This window comes from Seriola lalandi, unplaced genomic scaffold, assembly GCF_002814215.2.
Source record: "Seriola lalandi dorsalis isolate HSWRI2012SDOR001 ecotype SW California unplaced genomic scaffold, Sedor1 jcf7180002054899, whole genome shotgun sequence".
Classification (NCBI taxonomy): Eukaryota; Metazoa; Chordata; class Actinopteri; order Carangiformes; family Carangidae; genus Seriola; species Seriola lalandi.
The window spans coordinates 952,284-970,061 of record NW_019525451.1 but is presented as its reverse complement, the minus strand read 5'-3'; the positions used below and the strand labels follow the sequence as shown (position 1 = coordinate 970,061).

General features: G+C 42.1%; 2 protein-coding genes and 1 long non-coding RNA gene across 5 annotated transcripts in view; 1 reads left to right on the top strand and 2 right to left on the bottom strand.

Moving 5' to 3' along the window:
• The window catches only part of LOC111672461 (uncharacterized), a 14,065-nt gene extending 3,209 nt beyond the window's left edge, over positions 1-10,856 (bottom strand). The window contains exons 1-4 of one of the 2 annotated variants that reach the window (XR_002762014.2): positions 10,812-10,856; positions 3,674-5,923; positions 2,758-2,855; positions 61-513 (exon numbers count right to left, since the gene is read on the bottom strand). This is a non-coding gene — a long non-coding RNA (uncharacterized LOC111672461). Of the gene's footprint in view, positions 1-60; positions 2,856-3,673; positions 5,924-10,811 lie in introns of both variants that reach the window. The other variant, XR_015438707.1, reaches the window with a different exon arrangement.
• Positions 466-8,164, top strand: LOC111672460 (uncharacterized). Of its 2 annotated transcripts, none has more exons than XM_023429889.2 (5): positions 466-543; positions 2,683-2,857; positions 3,693-3,949; positions 4,093-4,389; positions 5,594-8,164. In XM_023429889.2, the coding sequence occupies exons 2-5, from the start codon at positions 2,710-2,712 to the stop codon at positions 6,707-6,709; spliced, it is 1,818 nt and encodes a 605-aa protein (XP_023285657.1). In that variant the 5' UTR covers positions 466-543; positions 2,683-2,709; the 3' UTR covers positions 6,710-8,164. The 2 variants fall into 2 exon arrangements, with proteins under 2 accessions (XP_023285657.1, XP_023285655.1); XM_023429887.2 differs by having other exon boundaries at positions 4,093-4,404.
• A 759-nt stretch (positions 10,857-11,615) lies between the features above and the next one.
• LOC111672395 (sodium channel protein type 2 subunit alpha-like) overlaps positions 11,616-17,778 on the bottom strand; it is a 35,198-nt gene continuing 29,035 nt past the window's right edge. The window contains exons 25-27 of the mRNA XM_023429799.2: positions 16,574-16,678; positions 16,210-16,480; positions 11,616-16,110 (exon numbers count right to left, since the gene is read on the bottom strand). Of these exons, the coding sequence (XP_023285567.1) occupies positions 14,918-16,110; positions 16,210-16,480; positions 16,574-16,678 (1,569 nt within the window). The 3' untranslated portion in view covers positions 11,616-14,917. The remainder of the gene's footprint in view (positions 16,111-16,209; positions 16,481-16,573; positions 16,679-17,778) is intronic.

Sequence of the window (17,778 nt, the reverse complement as noted above, 5' to 3'; positions counted from 1 at the left end):
CCACCCCTCCATTTCTCTCCACCCTCCTTTCTCTCTGTGATCTCGAAGGGCTTGCTTCACCTCAGTCAAGCTCCAGCGCTCCAGCCGGCAGCAGCATCGAGCTAACAAGTCTTTGTGAGGAGAGAGAGAGAGAGAGAGAGAGAGAGAGAGAGAGAGAGAGAGAGAGAGAGAGAGAGAGAGAGAGAGAGAAAGGAAGGGGGGTGTAGAGCAGAGGAGAATCAGACAGTGAGAGAGCTGACAGCATGAGCAGAGAATGAGGGTGCAAAGGGAGGACGCATAAGATAGCAAGGTAGAGGCAGAAGTGCTCAGTGCTGCACAATAGTGCCAGAGGCTGCTGGAAAGAGAGAGAGAGACACAGAGAGAGAGGGAGAGGGAGAGAGAGAGAGAGAGAGAGAGAGAGAGAGAGAGAGAGCAGGCATCATGGCAGCCCTCACTGCATCATCACGACACATGGGGATGTTTGGCTGCTGCTGGTGAACACTGTGTGATGCAGAGGAGAGAGTCGAGGACTTCCTGGAAACCAAAGGCAAGCCGAGGAAACAGGTCAGTGACGGTCAAACACACACACACACACACACACACACACACACACACACACACACACACACATTACAGGTTCATACTGATTTACATTTGTCAATAAGAATTCCCCTGTTAGTGTTTTGGGACGTGGGCATGCATGGGGAGTGGGAGGTTGCGCATGCATGCAGACACGTGAGCAGTCTTGTACATGTGTGTGTGTGTGTGTGTGTGCGTGTGTGTGTGTGCGTGCGCTCTAAATGGCACCGGTCATGAGAGCTTGAGTGGGAATGTTTAGGTTAAAGCAGCATGGGAAGGCAGCGCAGGACACCGTCCTGAATCCAAGAGAAACTGCAACACCGTCCATGACATTAAATTTACAGAGAGATATTATTATTATTATCATTATTATTATTATATATGTTCAGTGTTTCTCCTGCTGTGGATCTTCTTGTTTTTACTGTTTTTTTTTTTCCTGAAAAGCAACGAGCTGGAGTGAAGGAGTGAATACCTGGGAGGCTGTAGGTAGAAGAGAGTGAAGAGAAAGGGAGATAATAATAAGAAATACTAAAAAAGAAGGTAAGAAACAAAAAGAAATGAGTAATAGAAAGGAAGCTAAGGAAGCAAGGAGGGGGGTTGTAAGGCAGTAGGTAGTAAGAGAGCGAGAAGGGAGACAAAGCCAGTCAGAGAGGAAAAGCTTGGCCCAGCATTAAGCTCTGCTGCATATGATGTAATCCTCTACCAGTCCAAGCAGTCAGCTCAACAGTTTCTACAAATTTGAAATTTAAGTCTCGACAAAGTGCAGAGGTGCTGGGTGACGCCACATACATCCCATCATCAGGAGCGCTGAGAGAGAACTTTACAATGTGTACAAATCATCTCTTATCACAACGTGTCATCAGACTCGCAATTTCCCACAAAAGCAACCAATGGAAAAGAGAATATCAGTGTCTCAACATCTTAATGGGTTTAACAATCGATTTGACATGATTCATTCTCTACTTCTGAAGAATCTCAATATTTGGCAAGGTCACCTAACCACACTTAACAGTTCTGCATAAAACATCCTGAAGTTTAGTCCAGATTTCTTTCAGAAAATATAGTTTCTACAGTACTGGTCAAAACACAAAGTCAGATCATTAACTATCTATTTCACCTTCTTTCAAACACTTGCTTTGTGTAGATGCTTTGTGAGTTTATTACAAAGGTTTGTTTTAAATCCTTCTTAACTGAGCGGAAGTTCAGTTCATGTAATGGACAAAATGGACTTCATATAAATATTGACCCGAGGGGAAAATGGCCAATTCCCTCTTCCAGTCTATTGAGAATGAACAGGCCTGAGGATGACTGTGTCTATTTATCTCCAAACTTTTTAAAGTGGTTTGATATTCAATTACAATAAGAATAAATTAGAATTAAAATTTTTTAAAAATGACCACAAAAATACTTTCATTTTTCTTTTCCTTTGTGTCTCCACATCAAGGTTTTCTTTCTTTTTTAAACATAAAAGGTCAAATGAAATTCAGTTTTGTGGCTACACAATTGTGCTATTCTAACTAATTCAAAGTTCCTGAGTGGTGACTTTAGTTATTGTACATAAGATTATAGTAATAATATTCTACACTGACAAGACTGAGACCATGCTGCAGGGATGGGAGGCTTAATAGAACTTAAAATTATAAACTCTATTAACTCTATGCAATGTTTCCTGGGGGGTCGTACAGTAGATTTGCTCCCTAACTGGCACAGGACAGAATAAATAAGGCGTTTATGTGGATTAAATTCCACAGTTTTTCATAGATGAAATGTCTACAGGTGTATATATTTGTAGTGTTAATTTCATATTAAGATTCATTTGTGTGTTCACCTCATAAATGTAAATCCAATACTTGTACTATGGTGCATCCAGGTAGCCAAATAATTACAGCACCTGCCAAATAACTGCAACATCCACGCCCGACCACACCCCAATACACACATTTTAAAAAATGTAATTTTCCATGAAATAGCTGGAAAAAAAATTGTTAAATATTAAGTATACTGATTAAATAGTTCTGATCTTTAATGGTGTAAATTTTCTAACTTTGTCTGTATCTCTGTTACTATATTGTAGCATCTTGGATCTGGCTTGTATGATTAAACTTAACTTTGTCCTTTGTGCAGGTGTGACCAAGTGGGAGGAGCCACATTATGAGTGGGATCTTGAAGAGGAAGCTTGAGGAGGGCCCGTCCCCTTACCTCTCCCTGCAGGGGTCTGATGATGACGAGGTTTCCTGCAGCGACAGCGGCAACAGCAGCGATAGTCTCAACCATCCCGTCCCCTCCGGACTGCTGGACTGTAAGATCACATTACCACCCTGCTCATCAGTGTCAGCAGCTCCAGATAGTATGTTTTGGTGGAAGTGGAAGCTCTCATAATACCCTCTTTAGTGTCATTTAACAATAACTGTGTATAATTCTGGTTAAACAAAGGTGATTAAAAAAAATCTAAAACAAGGGGAACTATTCAAAATGTGAAAAAATCTAATTAAAATGCAAGGATGCAAGGATCTATTGTGGGACCACTTTTTACGGTCACATATTAAGGATATCTGACATTAAGTTTGACCTCTCTGTACAGACATGTATATGTCCCCCTGAAACCTGGTGACACTGCTAACATAACCCAACGCTTGTCATGTCTCTGACAAATTAAAAGATGCCAGGGGTCTCCTGGCTCCAGGTCATTTTATTCTGACAAGACAAATTGATCCCATCTTTTAAATAACTCAAACTCATTTTTACCAGAAGGCCTTTTTTACATTACCTGACTTTTTACTAATATCCATTGAATTTCTGTTTCTGTTTTCACAATAAAGTTTATTATACTTATCAGGTATATTAATGCGAGAGCAGCTACAACCTTACTTGGTCTGGTATGACCAGTAGCTTATAGTGGCTAATTTTAGCTGATGTTAGCAAACTTAAGGTATTTTATAACATAGACAAGGTTTAGTCAGTTTGTTAACTTAAAAACTGAAATTGAAATGTTTGTATTTGTGCTAATGTTTATGCTAATGTTTTAGCATTTGCAATATCTTTTGATTTTATTCATGACAGCTCTTAAACTAGCATTTACTTGCATTTCAAAGCGCTAATTAAAGTGCAGACTCACCTCTCTGTCTCACTTTCAGCTTCTCTGCAGCAGCAGTCAAAGCGACTCCGGGGTCGCAATGTGCACTTTGAGAGCGTGACAGTCTACTACTTCAACCGGCGGCAAGGCTTCACCAGCGTGCCCACACAGGGCGGCAGCACCCTGGGGATGTCACCACGTCACAGCGGGGTGAAGCGCTTCACCCTCAGGGAGTTTGCCATGGAGCAGAAAAGGAGCCACCGCAACATGCTGAGGGATCATCTGAAAGAGGAGAAGCTCAATGCCATCAAACTCAAAGTCTGTGGGACAATTGAGGCCTCATTTACCTGCAGTGTAGCAAATTCTTTGCACAATAATATACACTCTGTATGTTTTGTAATCCTCTGTACACGAACATTCATGGTCCAATCTTAATTTAACTTTCTTTTTTTGTGGTCCAGCTGACTAAGAATGGCACCGTGTCATCTGTGGAGGCAGATACCTTGACACTCGACGACATCTCTGAGGACGACCTGGATGTGGACAACACAGAGGTGGATGATTACTTCTTCCTCCAGCCTCTGACTACCAGGAGGCGCCGCGCCCTCCTCCGCTCCTCCGGGGTCCGACGCATCGACGTGGAGGAGAAGCACGAGCTGCGTACCCTCCGCATGTCCCGAGAGGAGTGTGGGTGCCGCTGCCGTGGGATATGTGACCCGGAGACCTGTGCTTGCAGCCTGGCCGGCATTAAGTGCCAGGTAAATGGAACTGTGGTGAGGCCCATCTATAATACTAAAGTGTTGTTCATGTCTGTCTGTGCAGTAAAACTCTACAGTAACAATAAATTCAAAATCAAACACGGGCAGTTAACCGTTGTTAGCACGATCACATGTATGTAAGTCTTCATTCAAATACAGGACAGATGACTCAGCATGTGTTGAAAGAACATGAATAATAGTAACATAATAATAAGAATAATAAACTATGGTGAAGGCCGACTGGTAAAACAATTTCTACCTTTGAAGCAGTTGTGAAGTCCTATTGTCTATCTATTCCTCAATTATTTATATTACTTTAGTTCCTAAGTCCTAAATATTCTTTCCCGGGACACGATTTGATGCACTTTTCATTTAGAACTTCATAGTTTCAAATAAAACCTCATATGTTTGTTTCTACTGCTATTTTTGTTTTTTTTTCCTGGTTATGTCGAATCCTGTGTTCGTAAACGTATGAAAACGGGCACAACAGTGACTATTGGCCACTGGTCATGTCTATACTTTTATATGATTGACAGCAGAAATACAAAGGTTTACCTTATTACCTAGCAACTGCGATGCACATCCACGACCCCACTGTGAATTCAGGTTAGCAAGAGTGTTAGTAAGGTAGAAAGGGTCAGAATAGATGTGCTAAATTCATAACTGTACAGATTTAATGCTTTTTGGGTTTGTTAAAAGAGGGGAAAACAAGGCGATGACGTTCACTCAGTAGCGCACCACAAATATGTTTATCCTCTTTTGAAAAATAGAAAACTGGTTTATATTTTCTCATAAAAATCAAATATCAGTTTGACTTTTCTACCATTTCCAAGGGGGTTCACGACTTTAGTGCCCTCCCTCTGAAATCATAGTTTCACACAGTGTCTGTGCACATCGCTACATCTTAGAGACCTTTTCTGGTGAAAACGCAGCTTTATTTTTCGACTTATTTATTATTGAATTTATCCTCAAGGATTTTTTAAACCAAACGGGTGGATTGTTCTTTCAATACGTACAGTAGACCGCCATGTGATCATTCAGTCATTTAAATTTAAGTTAAGATTTCAGGGTCGTGATGAATGAAACCAACAGTGGACTCTGCGGCTTCTCCTCAAGCATGACCAGCTCTGGCCGGCAGCTGTGTTTACCTTTGCTGTTACTGCTGTCCCACACTTGTGTATTGACCTGTGATGTTTGTCTTCAGGTGGACCGCATGTCCTTCCCTTGTGGCTGCACCAAAGAAGGCTGCAGCAACACCACGGGACGCCTGGAGTTCAACCCGGTCCGCGTCCGGACCCACTTCCTGCACACCATCATGAAGCTGGAGCTGGAGAAGAGCCGCGAGGAGCAGCATCAGCAGCAGCAGCAGCAGTCGGAGCAGCAGCTTGTAACCAATGGCAACGGTTACCATGGCGACTCCTCCTTGGTCCAGCAGCAGCAGCAGCAGCAGCCGAACCTGCAGTTTCCTCTGATGAGTAGCACGCCGCACATTCCCATCATGCACCTCCAGAACACAGGCGACACGGATTCACATCTAGATGAAGAAGAGGAAGAGGAGGAAGAAGAGGAGGAGGAGGAGGAGGAGGAAGAAGAAGAAGAAGAAGAGGATGAGGAAGAGGATGACGATGATGAAGCATATGAGGAAGATGAGGATGGCAGCAGTGTTTGCAGCGGGCTGTCGGACTGCAGCACACACAGCTTAGACACAATCGACCCCGAGGAGGGAGAGGAGGACGAGGAGGACGAGGAAGACGATGACGAGGAGGAAGAAGACGAAGAGGAGGAAGATTGGGATTGTTCATTACATGGAACAAGTCCTCCGCCCTACTCTGTTCCACTTCCTTCTGTGCTGAGTTACTCTAATAACACACTCATGAGCCTCAGTAACCCCTTCCACAACACTCCCTCCATGCAGCACTATCAGATAGACAGCTCTGTAAATGACACTCCTGCTTTTCTCAGTGAAAATGTCACCGTCACTCCCACGCTCCCCACAGTAGAGACCGCATTAGAGTCTGAAATAAACACAGAACTCCACTGCCGAACACTCTCCGACCCCACAGATTCCCTGACACCGCAAACTTGCTCACATGCAGACACCCGTGAGACTGACGCTGCACCTGCTGGAGCGGCCGCCAAACAGCCGCTGTCCACAGACCGCCAGAACAATCCAGACGACCATGAGTCACAGACTGAGGCTTCGGCTGGGTCTCTGGAGCAGACAGGGGAGGAAATAAAAGAGCCATTACAGGAGCGACTGCAAATGCAAGGAGCCTTGGAGGATGAAAAGACAGACGCATCTTTCTCAGAGAGTGTCTGATGCTTTAGAAAGGGATAGGTTGTTATTTGGAAACCTTTATTCAAGAATTGTGACCTTCAACCATCAGAGTTTGATTTATTCTTGATAAGTGCACTTCCAAAGAGAAAAGAGTCATACAGACGGCTCGAAGAGGTGATATAATTTTAGCTCAGTTTGTCTCTAAACCTTTTCAAAATTGCTGGTTTGGATAAATGACTATAAAACTATAAAATGGTCGTTGATTAAGCTCAATAAAACAGTGTTTCTGTAAGTTACCTGTAACTACATGGAGTATCATTTTGCCCTGTTATAAAGTCTTTGATCATTACAGCATGTTTTCTGGTTGTGACTGGCATCTATGACAAATCTGTGAGATTCTGAGGTGCTTGTATTGTTTCACTATTTTCCATTGTTGTTGCTGGTGTCGCATTCTTGCTGCTGATCGTTCTGAAATGCCTGTCTGTAAAGCATGTGTTCATTTTACCTGAGGTGTTTACACAAACTGTAAAATGATAAATGAGGTCACTGGCAAAACACTGACATTCATGTGAATTATTACCAACACAATGCGTTATGTAGCTAGCTGCAGCTATTGGATCGATTGCTTCAAATTTGGTACATTGGACATTTATATTCCACACAGAAGTAATTTTAATAACTTTGGACATCCCTTAAAGTGGCTATAAATAAATATTTTTATATTAACAATGCATCACATGACTATGTGTATGTGTAAGGAGTGATTAATTATTACCCAGTGCTAGCAGCGTTAGCAATCTGCCTGTGAAGAAAGTGGAGCATTTAGCAGAGCCAGATATTTCCCTCAGGAGTTGGTAGAGACCAAAAACAGAGATAAAAAGAAGCTTCATTCATCATTAAATACAAAATGTTTCTCAGTATCTGCTGGTTGTGTGAATCAGCAACCATTTGCTAACAAGTTAGCAATAGCAACTTGATGTGATGATGTCAGTGTATGCAGCTTCTGGAGGCATAAATTATTAAATTATTGCAAATTTCACTTTGTCCAAAACTTATGATTAAATATCTGCACAACTTATGACATTTACTTCTGCACTAATTAGCAAAAACTGAGACGATAAACTGCTAAACATCAGCAGGTTAGCATTGTCATTGCGAGGATGTTAGCATGCTGGCATTAGCATTTCTTCACAGTAATTTCTCAATCTAATGAGTCTTTCCTGTTTATTTTAACAACATCACAATCACTATCTCTGTAGCACACAAAGGCATTTATTGATATAAACACAAACATGTGTCTGTGCATGTTATTTATCATTTTACAGTCACCTGAACAATGTGATAAAGCCGCAATTTTTCCAGGTTTCAGATGAGTTCAGGCTTGTGTCAGAATAATTCAACTTTGTCTCTCAATACTGCCGACAACTGGGGGCCAAATGTTCTTGTTCTGTACATTTCCATGAGAGTGTGAATAAAAAAACAACTTTTTAACATCCATCTCAGTTTAAAGGTGGTTAATTAATTGTGTTGGTGGTGAGTTGAAGATAAAACTACAGCAAATAATATCATAAAATTGACATTTTAAGACTCAGATGATAAAATAAAATAATTTATTTGATCAGGGCAGTGAAGCATTTTATTTTTCTACCAGCAGATGGCGTCTGTGGCTTAACATCTAACTTCATCTTGCTTGCCACTGACATCCTCCATCATGAGGAGGTTAAATCATGTTTTTCTGACGTCAGTAAATTTGTTGATTCTGCCTCAGGACAATCTGTGACATTGGTTTTGCTCATAGCATCTGTTCTCTGACAGGAAACAAACAGGATTTAAACCATTTTTCTGCACTGAACCCTAAAGAAAATGTGCATAAAAGTCAGTCTGCAGGGGTATTTTGACGTCAGCACACACCTGTAAGATTCCACATGGAGGATGATCTGTCTATCTGTCTTGTCACCCTGATGTCCCATTCCTATCTATTCTCCTCCAGTGCTTCCACTTTACGTTGGTTGCACCTTGTCGCCTGTAGAGAGCACTGCTGAGTTAACAACACTGTCCTCGGCCGAGGCAGAGATCAGACAGTGTGTTCCAGCTGATTCATGTATAGAAATATTTTCATGGCTCATTTCATAACCACACAACAAACAGGCTCTGCAGCAGGTGCTGTGCACAATAGAGACTAAATGCACATGGACATACAGCAATGGTGCTCAAATGACCTGTAGCTATAGGCTGTACACTGGATTTCATTAAGAACACAAGGTCATAAACCGACCTCTCCTTTTCTTATATAATCAAACTGTCAAGGTGTGTGTCCACTGAGTCGGGGGCTGGCACAGGGAATGCATGCTTTTTTTTTTTTTTTGCCAGCAAAGTATTGTGGGTAAGCAAGCTAAGAGACGCTGCTGATCAATCACAGACAGGGGAGCTGTGATGTTAGGTTGCCAGGCAACAGGAAGGGGGCAGCAGGCACAGAAGCTGCAAAGCGTCAGGAGGGGGCTGCTGCTGGGTGGGGGTAGTCTCCGCTTTTTCACCTCCGTCTCCCTCCCGTCTATCCCAGCACCACCTTCTCCTTCTCCCTGTACATGTCTGATGGCAGCTCAACAAGACACTGACTGTGATATGTGACTATCTACAGCAAACACTAAATATGTTGATTAAGGAACATGTGAAAATGCTAATATATATATAGCACGTTTAAAGGACGTACAGTTCCTTCAGCAAATTCTAACATACAAGGTTTGGTCTCAACATTGGTAGGGACGCTGTCAACCACACGGTTTATTAACATATATAAGATCTGAATTTACTTTCAGAAATGTATTTATATTTAAATAAAACTATGCCGTATCAGATCAAAGACTAAAAGTTTAGGAAATGATCATGTGTTATATATAATAACTTACAAGTTAACATCAGAATAGGTGGACTATGGTTATGTTAAATATAAGTTAGTAATTTAGTTAATCCATAATAGCATCTATTTAATCACACAATCATTTTAAAACCTCACTTAAAGCCCTGAAGCTGCATCTGTTTCCTCATCAGCCTCCTCTGTCTGCTGCCGTTATTTTATCTGTTGTTCCAGCGGACAAAATAATTAATTCATGGTGACATTTTCATGAGATTTCTCGGAAAACTAAAACTAAAGTCATAGAATATAATAACACATAAGCCAATATGTTCAATTTAACAGATATTTGTAACCGATATGCCAACAGAAAACTACTGCTACATAAGGACTCTCTCTCGCCATGACGTCAAGGTGTTTCTATTATTTTTTCCACCCCATTTATATCAGTGAAAATAGGCTAAACAACTCTGTATAATGTAATACAGCTCCAAACATTACATCCTCTATAACGATCATACAGTTGAATCAACAACTGTCCAAAACTATTTTAATAAAAACTGAACATTATAACCTTCATGAAGGATTAACTGCTGAGTGTATATTAGTAATTATCAGTTGTATGCACTGGCTGCAAAGAGCCTGACTGGAATTAATTGGTTGGTTTCAGTGCTGTTCTCACCTGGGAACTGATTCACCTGGTAACCGAAAGACGCTCTTTAATTTAATAGTTTTATTATATATTATTATTATTATTATTATTATCACCATATAACATGTTTTACCCCTCCCCTTTTAAAGTGTAACACGTTTACTCAGAGACATTTTAACTGACTCACTTTGAACATCTTTACTTCTACTGTAGTATAATGTCTTTTCAGCAACAGTTAGTGACCGTTGACGCACTGACGTGCTGACGTCAGTGATGTCTCATCTCCAGTCTCTGGAGTTTCTGTTACTGGTAGAGTTTATTGCTGCTGTTTACTCTGAACACAGTTAATGTTGCTGTTTTTCTTCATCACAGTGACTAACTACCTGCTGTACATTTAAACTTACACTAGTTCTGCTCCAGCACCCAGAGCTCTCTGCTCCTTTTTCGCGACTTTCACTAATTCAGCACTTGTTTACATGCTGTTCAGATGTGCTAGTAACTTTAGCTTAGCAGTTAGCGCTAGCTTCTTTCTCTCTCTTGAACCAACAGGTGAACTAGTTCATCAGAGTCTGGTGTTGTTGTAACTTCAGTGTGGAGGATCGTGATGTTTGTTACGGCTTCAGTGATGTCTGCAGTCTTACCTTCGACACGCAGCTGTGCAAAATCTGTGCCCGTCTGTGTTCACAGCAGCTTTCAGCGTGATAGGCTGCTACTCGTGACGTCAAGCCAATCAGATGGTGCAGTGGGCGGACAGACTTTAGCTACCGGATATTTATTCGTGACGTCAAACCAATCAGATGGTGCTGTGGGCGGGACAGGCGGCTGCAATTTTTAAAATTAATTTATTTTATCGGTTGTTGGTTAATGAAAATAACGATACCAATAATCGGAAAAAGCTGAATATCCTTACTTTTTATTTATTTATTTTAATTTTAGGATGAAACCGGCTTATTTCTTTCCTTTAGATATTCGACTGTTATGATTCACTGCACATTATTCAACTGTGCAGAAACATGATTAAAAGATGTTGGGTTATGTCTTGTCAAACTATTTCAAAGGCCAAAAATAAACCTTTTGGGGCTGAAAGCTCAAGGAGAAATCTAGTAGGCTGATCGTGAGTATTCCTAAGGTATAGAAAATAAACTCAACATGCCTTCTGTAGTTTTAAACTAACTAAAGGTTTGTAAAATAATTTGTTCATGTGTACTATTAGTATCTAAATATTTTTCTGCAACAATCATGTAAAAGACATCCATCAGTTTCACCCTGGGAGTCGCATCTGTCTATAATCAATAGCTTATCCTCAGGCTGTAAACAGAGCATCATCTCAGCAGCTAAGTAACTGTTTAAACCTCATTGAATATGCTGAGCCTCTTACCTCTCTCCATCATGAGTCCAGCAACACGAGCTCTCAGCTCAGAATGAATGCATCCTGCAATGCAAAATATGCTTCCCAAAATAGGTTTTATTTTGGAAATCTAGATTTTGTGAGTTGTTGCCACATCTTTGGTTATAACAAAAAGAAATGTCACTTGTCACATTTTGCAAATTGATACATAGTTAAGTGTAACATGTACTTGAACCACATGAATGATCCTGTTCAACCAAAGTTCCCGCCACGTTTAGCAATCATACTTCAGGTTCAGATCACAGACCAAAGAGCTGATGTCACTCACAGAAAAAAAAACAAAAAACCTTTTTAACCACTGAACAAAGAAAAAGCTGGAAAGTAAATGGAGAAAATAAACAAGCATTTACAAAAAATATGTCCTTTATTCTTTTGGCTTTAAAATTATATGACCATATGAGCGGACAGTAGTCACTTCTTGCATGCAGTTCACTAAAACACTACAAGCGCAATGAGAGATGGCTACTGATTGCTTCATGGTTTGTATCTACAGATATGGGGACCATACATGTGTTTCATCATGTGTTACAGCGCAGAAAGGAAAAAAAAAAAACTGTTCTAGAAAAAATGTAAATCAAACCCGAAGACTCATATGGAAAAATGGACTCATATCTACAGTAAAAATGTTATTTATATCAGTAGAACATAAGCAACCCGCAGACCCCAGTTGCACACGAACACACGCCTGCTCACAGAAAGAGAGATGCTTACATTCTCACTCTGCTTTCTTACAAAACACACACATGGACGTACGAAGACACACACTCACACGCTCTCTCTCACACACACACACTTACATGTATGACCGCCACACGTGGTATTACATAGCAGTGGGGATAAAAAGTGCTCTTACATCAAATGTAAGTGTGATGCATACTGTGGGCCCAAATAGCGATATTATTTACAAACCAAACCACTACATTAAAACCACTCGCTTCTCAATTTTAAACAACATGAAAAACATTTGTGATATTATAACTTTTAAATGTGATATATTGTCGTGTTCTAGCTTAAGAGCAGTTAGAAAGATTGACATTTTCTTTTTAAGTATATTCAGATATTTTCTTTACAAGAGCTCTGGGAGATGTGAGGGGAAGGGGGGTGGAGGATGAAGGGGAGGACAACGAATGCATGGGAGGAGACACTGCAGTACGATGTGAGTAAGATGTGAGTGTCACTTTAAGGAAATCATTTTGACATTTTGGGAAATATGCTAATTAACCTAGCTGTAAAGACTTAGATTAGAAGATTGATACCATTCTCTAGCTAACTTAGCTTAGCCTGTAAATAAACCGAGCCCATAGGTCGTCTGTGCCGCAGGTTATTATGACCCATAGTTACATTTTGTTGCTAGGCGACATCTAGTGGTCGTAGTGATTATGACAGAAGGAAGAAGTCTGGTTCGATCCCCACGTGAAAGTAGCAGTTTATGTTTTCGTTGTTATTATTGTAACCGTGACAACAAAGATCGCCTGATCTTAAGGAAGCACGATCTTTTCCTAAATCTAACCAAGTACTTTTTGTGCTTAAACCTAACCTAAGTCATGACCGTTTATTATTGTAACCACGGCGACAAAGGGGGTATTATTTCAGGAAACCCTCGTATGGGTCGTATCAGAGGGTTGGAACAAATGACCTATGTAGTGGTTAATAATGGAGGACTGGTTGTTAGCAGAGACTTACACCAACAGAGAAATAGTTCCATGTAACTACAGATACAGCAAAACATCAACAATCCACATTCAGTACAGTTTTCTCTTCACGTGAAACTACCAGTGATATTTTATAAGCTAATGTGACCGTACGTTTACTCCACATAGTTTCTCTCTCGGTAGATTCAGATTTTCTCAAGTTTGGATCGTAAACAAAGCTTGACTAAGAAGAGCAGCTCAAGGATCTTATTAGCAATTAACTTTTTGTAGGTAGCATTTAAAACACTCCTGGAGGAGCTAGCATGTGTGTGTGACAAGCACAGCTTAAGTTGTTAGCTTAGCAAGACTGGAAACAAGAGGGAAAAAATTAGCTTGGCTCTACACCTGCTAAAAGCTACTGCTAACACTCTCATGTTAAGCTAGCATTACCCTAAACTTACCGTACAGTATAGCCTACTGTATGTTATAGAGGATTTAGACGTTTCAACACTTTTTGTCAGGAGGACATTTGGCTTTTTATTACATTGACAGCAGCTACAGCTATCGACCGATATCCTAATAATCAATATCAATCTCAGGAGAGAGAGAGAGAGACAGTGGGACCGTGGCAACTTAAAGTAACCACAACTTGTTGCTCTTACATTTTTGTTTGTCTATGGTTTAAAAAAGCAAAATAAGATATGATAATTAGGTGCTAGCAGCTGTAGCGTTATCCAGGCTAGCTCAGTGTTAACGCAGAGTTAAGCTAATGGTCTGCTGCTTCTAGCTGCATGAGTGTGATATCAATCTTCTCATCTAATTCAGCTGCTACTGAGCATCGTAAGAATTTCCCAAAAATATCGAACCTTTCCTTTAAGAGTATCTCATTCCTTCAGCTTGCATACATTCAGCTTCTCTGCACTGAGAGACTTGTTTTCTACTGAAGTGGGGCGATGGCAGTCCAGATTGAAGCACAGCACAGGTTTGAACAACCACTGATGGCACACCAGTGAAAAGAATGTATTTGTCCATTGTACTTCAGCGGTATGTTTGTTGTTTCAGCCTCGTATATACTGTGTGACCGAAGAGCGCTCTGGCACTGACCCTGCATTGTGCTGGTTTCAAACGGTTGTTGTACGTTTCCAGCATCGACTCTTGTCTGCCCTTGGTGATTTTACAACAGTGAAAGCTGCGGACACATCCGCACGATAAGGACACAAAAAAGTAGAAAACATTCTTTCTCATAAAAAAAAAGAAACGTCGTAACCAAAATAAACGAACCAAAAAAGAAAAATGCAGAGTACTTGTGATACAGCGATTGTTAAATTCAAGACACTGGATTTATAGTAGTAGCAGCAGCACTAGCTACAGACAACTTAACAGTGCACACAGTACAGTGTGTCAGATAGTAACAACAACCAATAGGAAAATCACAAGCGTTTTGCAGAGAGGCTTTTCCATGTTCCACTCGATCTCTGGCAGTGTCTGCTGGATTACTTGTTTCCCCGTGAGAAGACCCCACATATTCATCAATGACATAACCACACTCTAACTTTAGGCCTACCTGGCACAGCATCCCTCAACTCTTAACAATCAGCACACAAGCGTACATCTACTGTATCTACCCCCCCCCCAGTTAGAAGCTGTAAACAAATTTCCCTCACGTCTCTGATGCATTTTTAATTTTTTTGTTCCGTTTTTAAAAAGTCTATTTCTTTCGCTCTTTCAAGTCTTTGCCTTTGTTTTCTTTTTCCCTATTCTCTTTCTCGTATTTGTCCTTGTCTGATTTCGTCACACTGTTGTAGGAGGGCGGCGAGGCTGTGGAGGGGGTCATGTCCGTTTTGTCCGAGGTGGAGTTCTCAGTGAACTTGCTGATGACCATCACGTCCTTGTCCGGGTCGCGGACGCCCTCCTTCAGCCGCTCCTTGTAGAGGGCGGAGGCCTTCTTCATGGCCAGACGGATCATGTAGCGGCGGAACGCTCTCTGGATGATGACGGCCGACATGTCCTCTTGTTTGCGGCGGAGGGTGGTGGTGATGGGCTCGTATGACACCTTGGAGGGGTTAGAGGCCATGAAGCGCTCCTCCATCTGCCCGCGCAACACGTCCATCTCGCCGCCTTCACCCAACACTCGCTTGGTGAAGGCGAACAGGATGTCGAGGCAGTGGATGCGCTCGCCGCTGACCATGGGCAGGTCCATGGAGATGAGCTGGATCATGTTCGGCTTGGGCATGCGCAGCGGCGGATCTAGAGCATCTGCAAAGTCAGAAAGCTTGCTGTACTCCATGAACTGAGTGGCGTCTGGGTCGAAGCGTTCCCACACCTCGTAGAACATCTCAAAGTCGTCCTCGCTCAGCGGCTCGGCGCTCTCCTCCGTAGCCACGCTGAAGTTCTCCAGGATGACGGCGATGTACATGTTGACCACAATGAGGAAGCAGATGATGATGTAGCTGACGAAGAAGAAGATGCCCACTGATGGGTTGCCACAGTTGCCTTTGTAGGAGTTGCCCGGGTGCTCCATCTGGCTGTCACAGTCGGGCTCCCTCTTGTTCAGTATGGGCGCCAGCAGGCCGTCCCACCCGCCTGAGGTGGTAATCTGAAACAAACAAATCATACTGTTCCCGAACGTCTCGAAATTGAACATGTCATCGATTCCCGCCTCGCGCTTGACGTAGGCGAAGTTGGACATGCCAAAGATGGCGTAGATGAACATGACCAGAAAGAGGAGGAGACCAATGTTGAACAGGGCGGGGAGTGACATCATCAAGGCGAAGAGAAGCGTCCGGATGCCCTTGGCGCCTTTGATAAGACGGAGGATTCGGCCTATTCTGGCCAGGCGGATCACTCGGAACAGCGTCGGGGACACAAAGTATTTCTCGATGAGCTCGGATAAAAACATTCCTGCAAAAGCAAAAAAAGCAAAACGAACAAAACGTTAAAGACACAGTTTCTATCTACGACTCTACTGCGAAGCCGAGACCCACTGAAACATCTCCTCACCTACGATGGACAGGATCACCACCACAAAGTCAAATATATTCCAGCCGATGGTGAAGTAATAGTGACGCAGGGAGATCATCTTCAGCACACACTCCCCGGTGAAGAGCACGATGAAGACCAGGTTGATCCAGTACAGGATTTTGTCCATGTCCGGCGTCTGGTCGTCCGTCTCCACCATCATGGTCACCATGTTGAGGCAGATGAGGATCATGATCACGATGTCGAACGCCTGCTTCGTGATGAAGTCAAACACGCAGCCTTGAAATGCATTCTGAGGGGAGAAGGAGGACAAGGAGCAGGGAAGCGTTAAGATGTGTTACACCTCCACATGTGGTCCGTAGAGACGAGCACGGAGGATTCTTACTGTCGGCCGAGGGATTGGTTTTTGAGGTTTCTTGGAGCCCAGCTTCTTCATGGCGTTGTAGTATTTCTTCTGTTCTTCTGTCATGAAGATGTCCTGACCTCCGAAGTAAAAGGGAGCACAACAAAACCTGGTTATAACCACGTAGGAGGAACTCTTTTCACAAGCATGGACGAGTGTGCTAGGTGTTAACACGTATCTGGATTTTGTGTTTAATGATATTATGTGAGGAATAAAACTTGATCAGAACAGGAGTATGAGTATTTAAGGATACCCCTGAAAGTAATTCTATCCAGAGTTTAAACAATTAGTCGATTAATCAAATAGTTAATGATCGTTTTGATTGTTTAGGTGATTTTTCAAAGCAAAATTCCAAAAATTCCGCATTTGAATTGTTTTCTCTGGTTTTTATGATTGTAAACTAAATTTTATTTGGTTTTAAACTATTGATTGCAACTTAAATATGTAAATTTGAGAACTGAGCCTTAAAATGGACTGTCAGGACTTCCTGAACTTTGTGATGTCACAACAAAGCAGAAACCAACAGGTCTGTGAGCCAATCAGGAGAGAGTGAGCTGATAGAAATATAGCAGATTTCAGGGAAACCAAATCCTGCAAGGTTTGGATGGTGGGTCCAGGTGGGCGGGGCTTGGTGACTGCTTTGTTGTGACATCACAAGGTTCAGGAAGTCCTGACGGCCGGTTTTAAGGCTCAGTTTCTGAATACAGGCTGTGTGTGTTTCTCTGTGGACTGAGGCTTTGATACTTTCACAGTATTAATATAGAAGCTAGAGCTGATCTATAATCAAACTACACATGGACAGAGACCTTTACACTGGAGGAGCTTTAAATATATTTCTGTCTTTCTGTCTCAAGTAATGCCTGTCAAAAAAAACAAATTATTAACCAACATGTCTACATTTCAGCCGACACAGTTACTATGTTCTCATTAATCAAAGATATGAATCCCAGGCACACATCTCACTGTCAGAGCTGCTCGGTGAATGTGTGATACGTCTGGAGGGAAGACTGGTGTCAGCAGTGAACCACCATCTGTGTGACGCTGTGGCTGTGGGGCTGCTGAACCACACCAACTGATGTGGTGTCTCAGTCAGTCAGTCAAATCAAGTCAGACCTGCTAGCACACAGCAAATGCAGTGCAAGCCCCCCCTCCCCCTCCTCTTCTCTGCCTGTCATCCTCCACCCCCC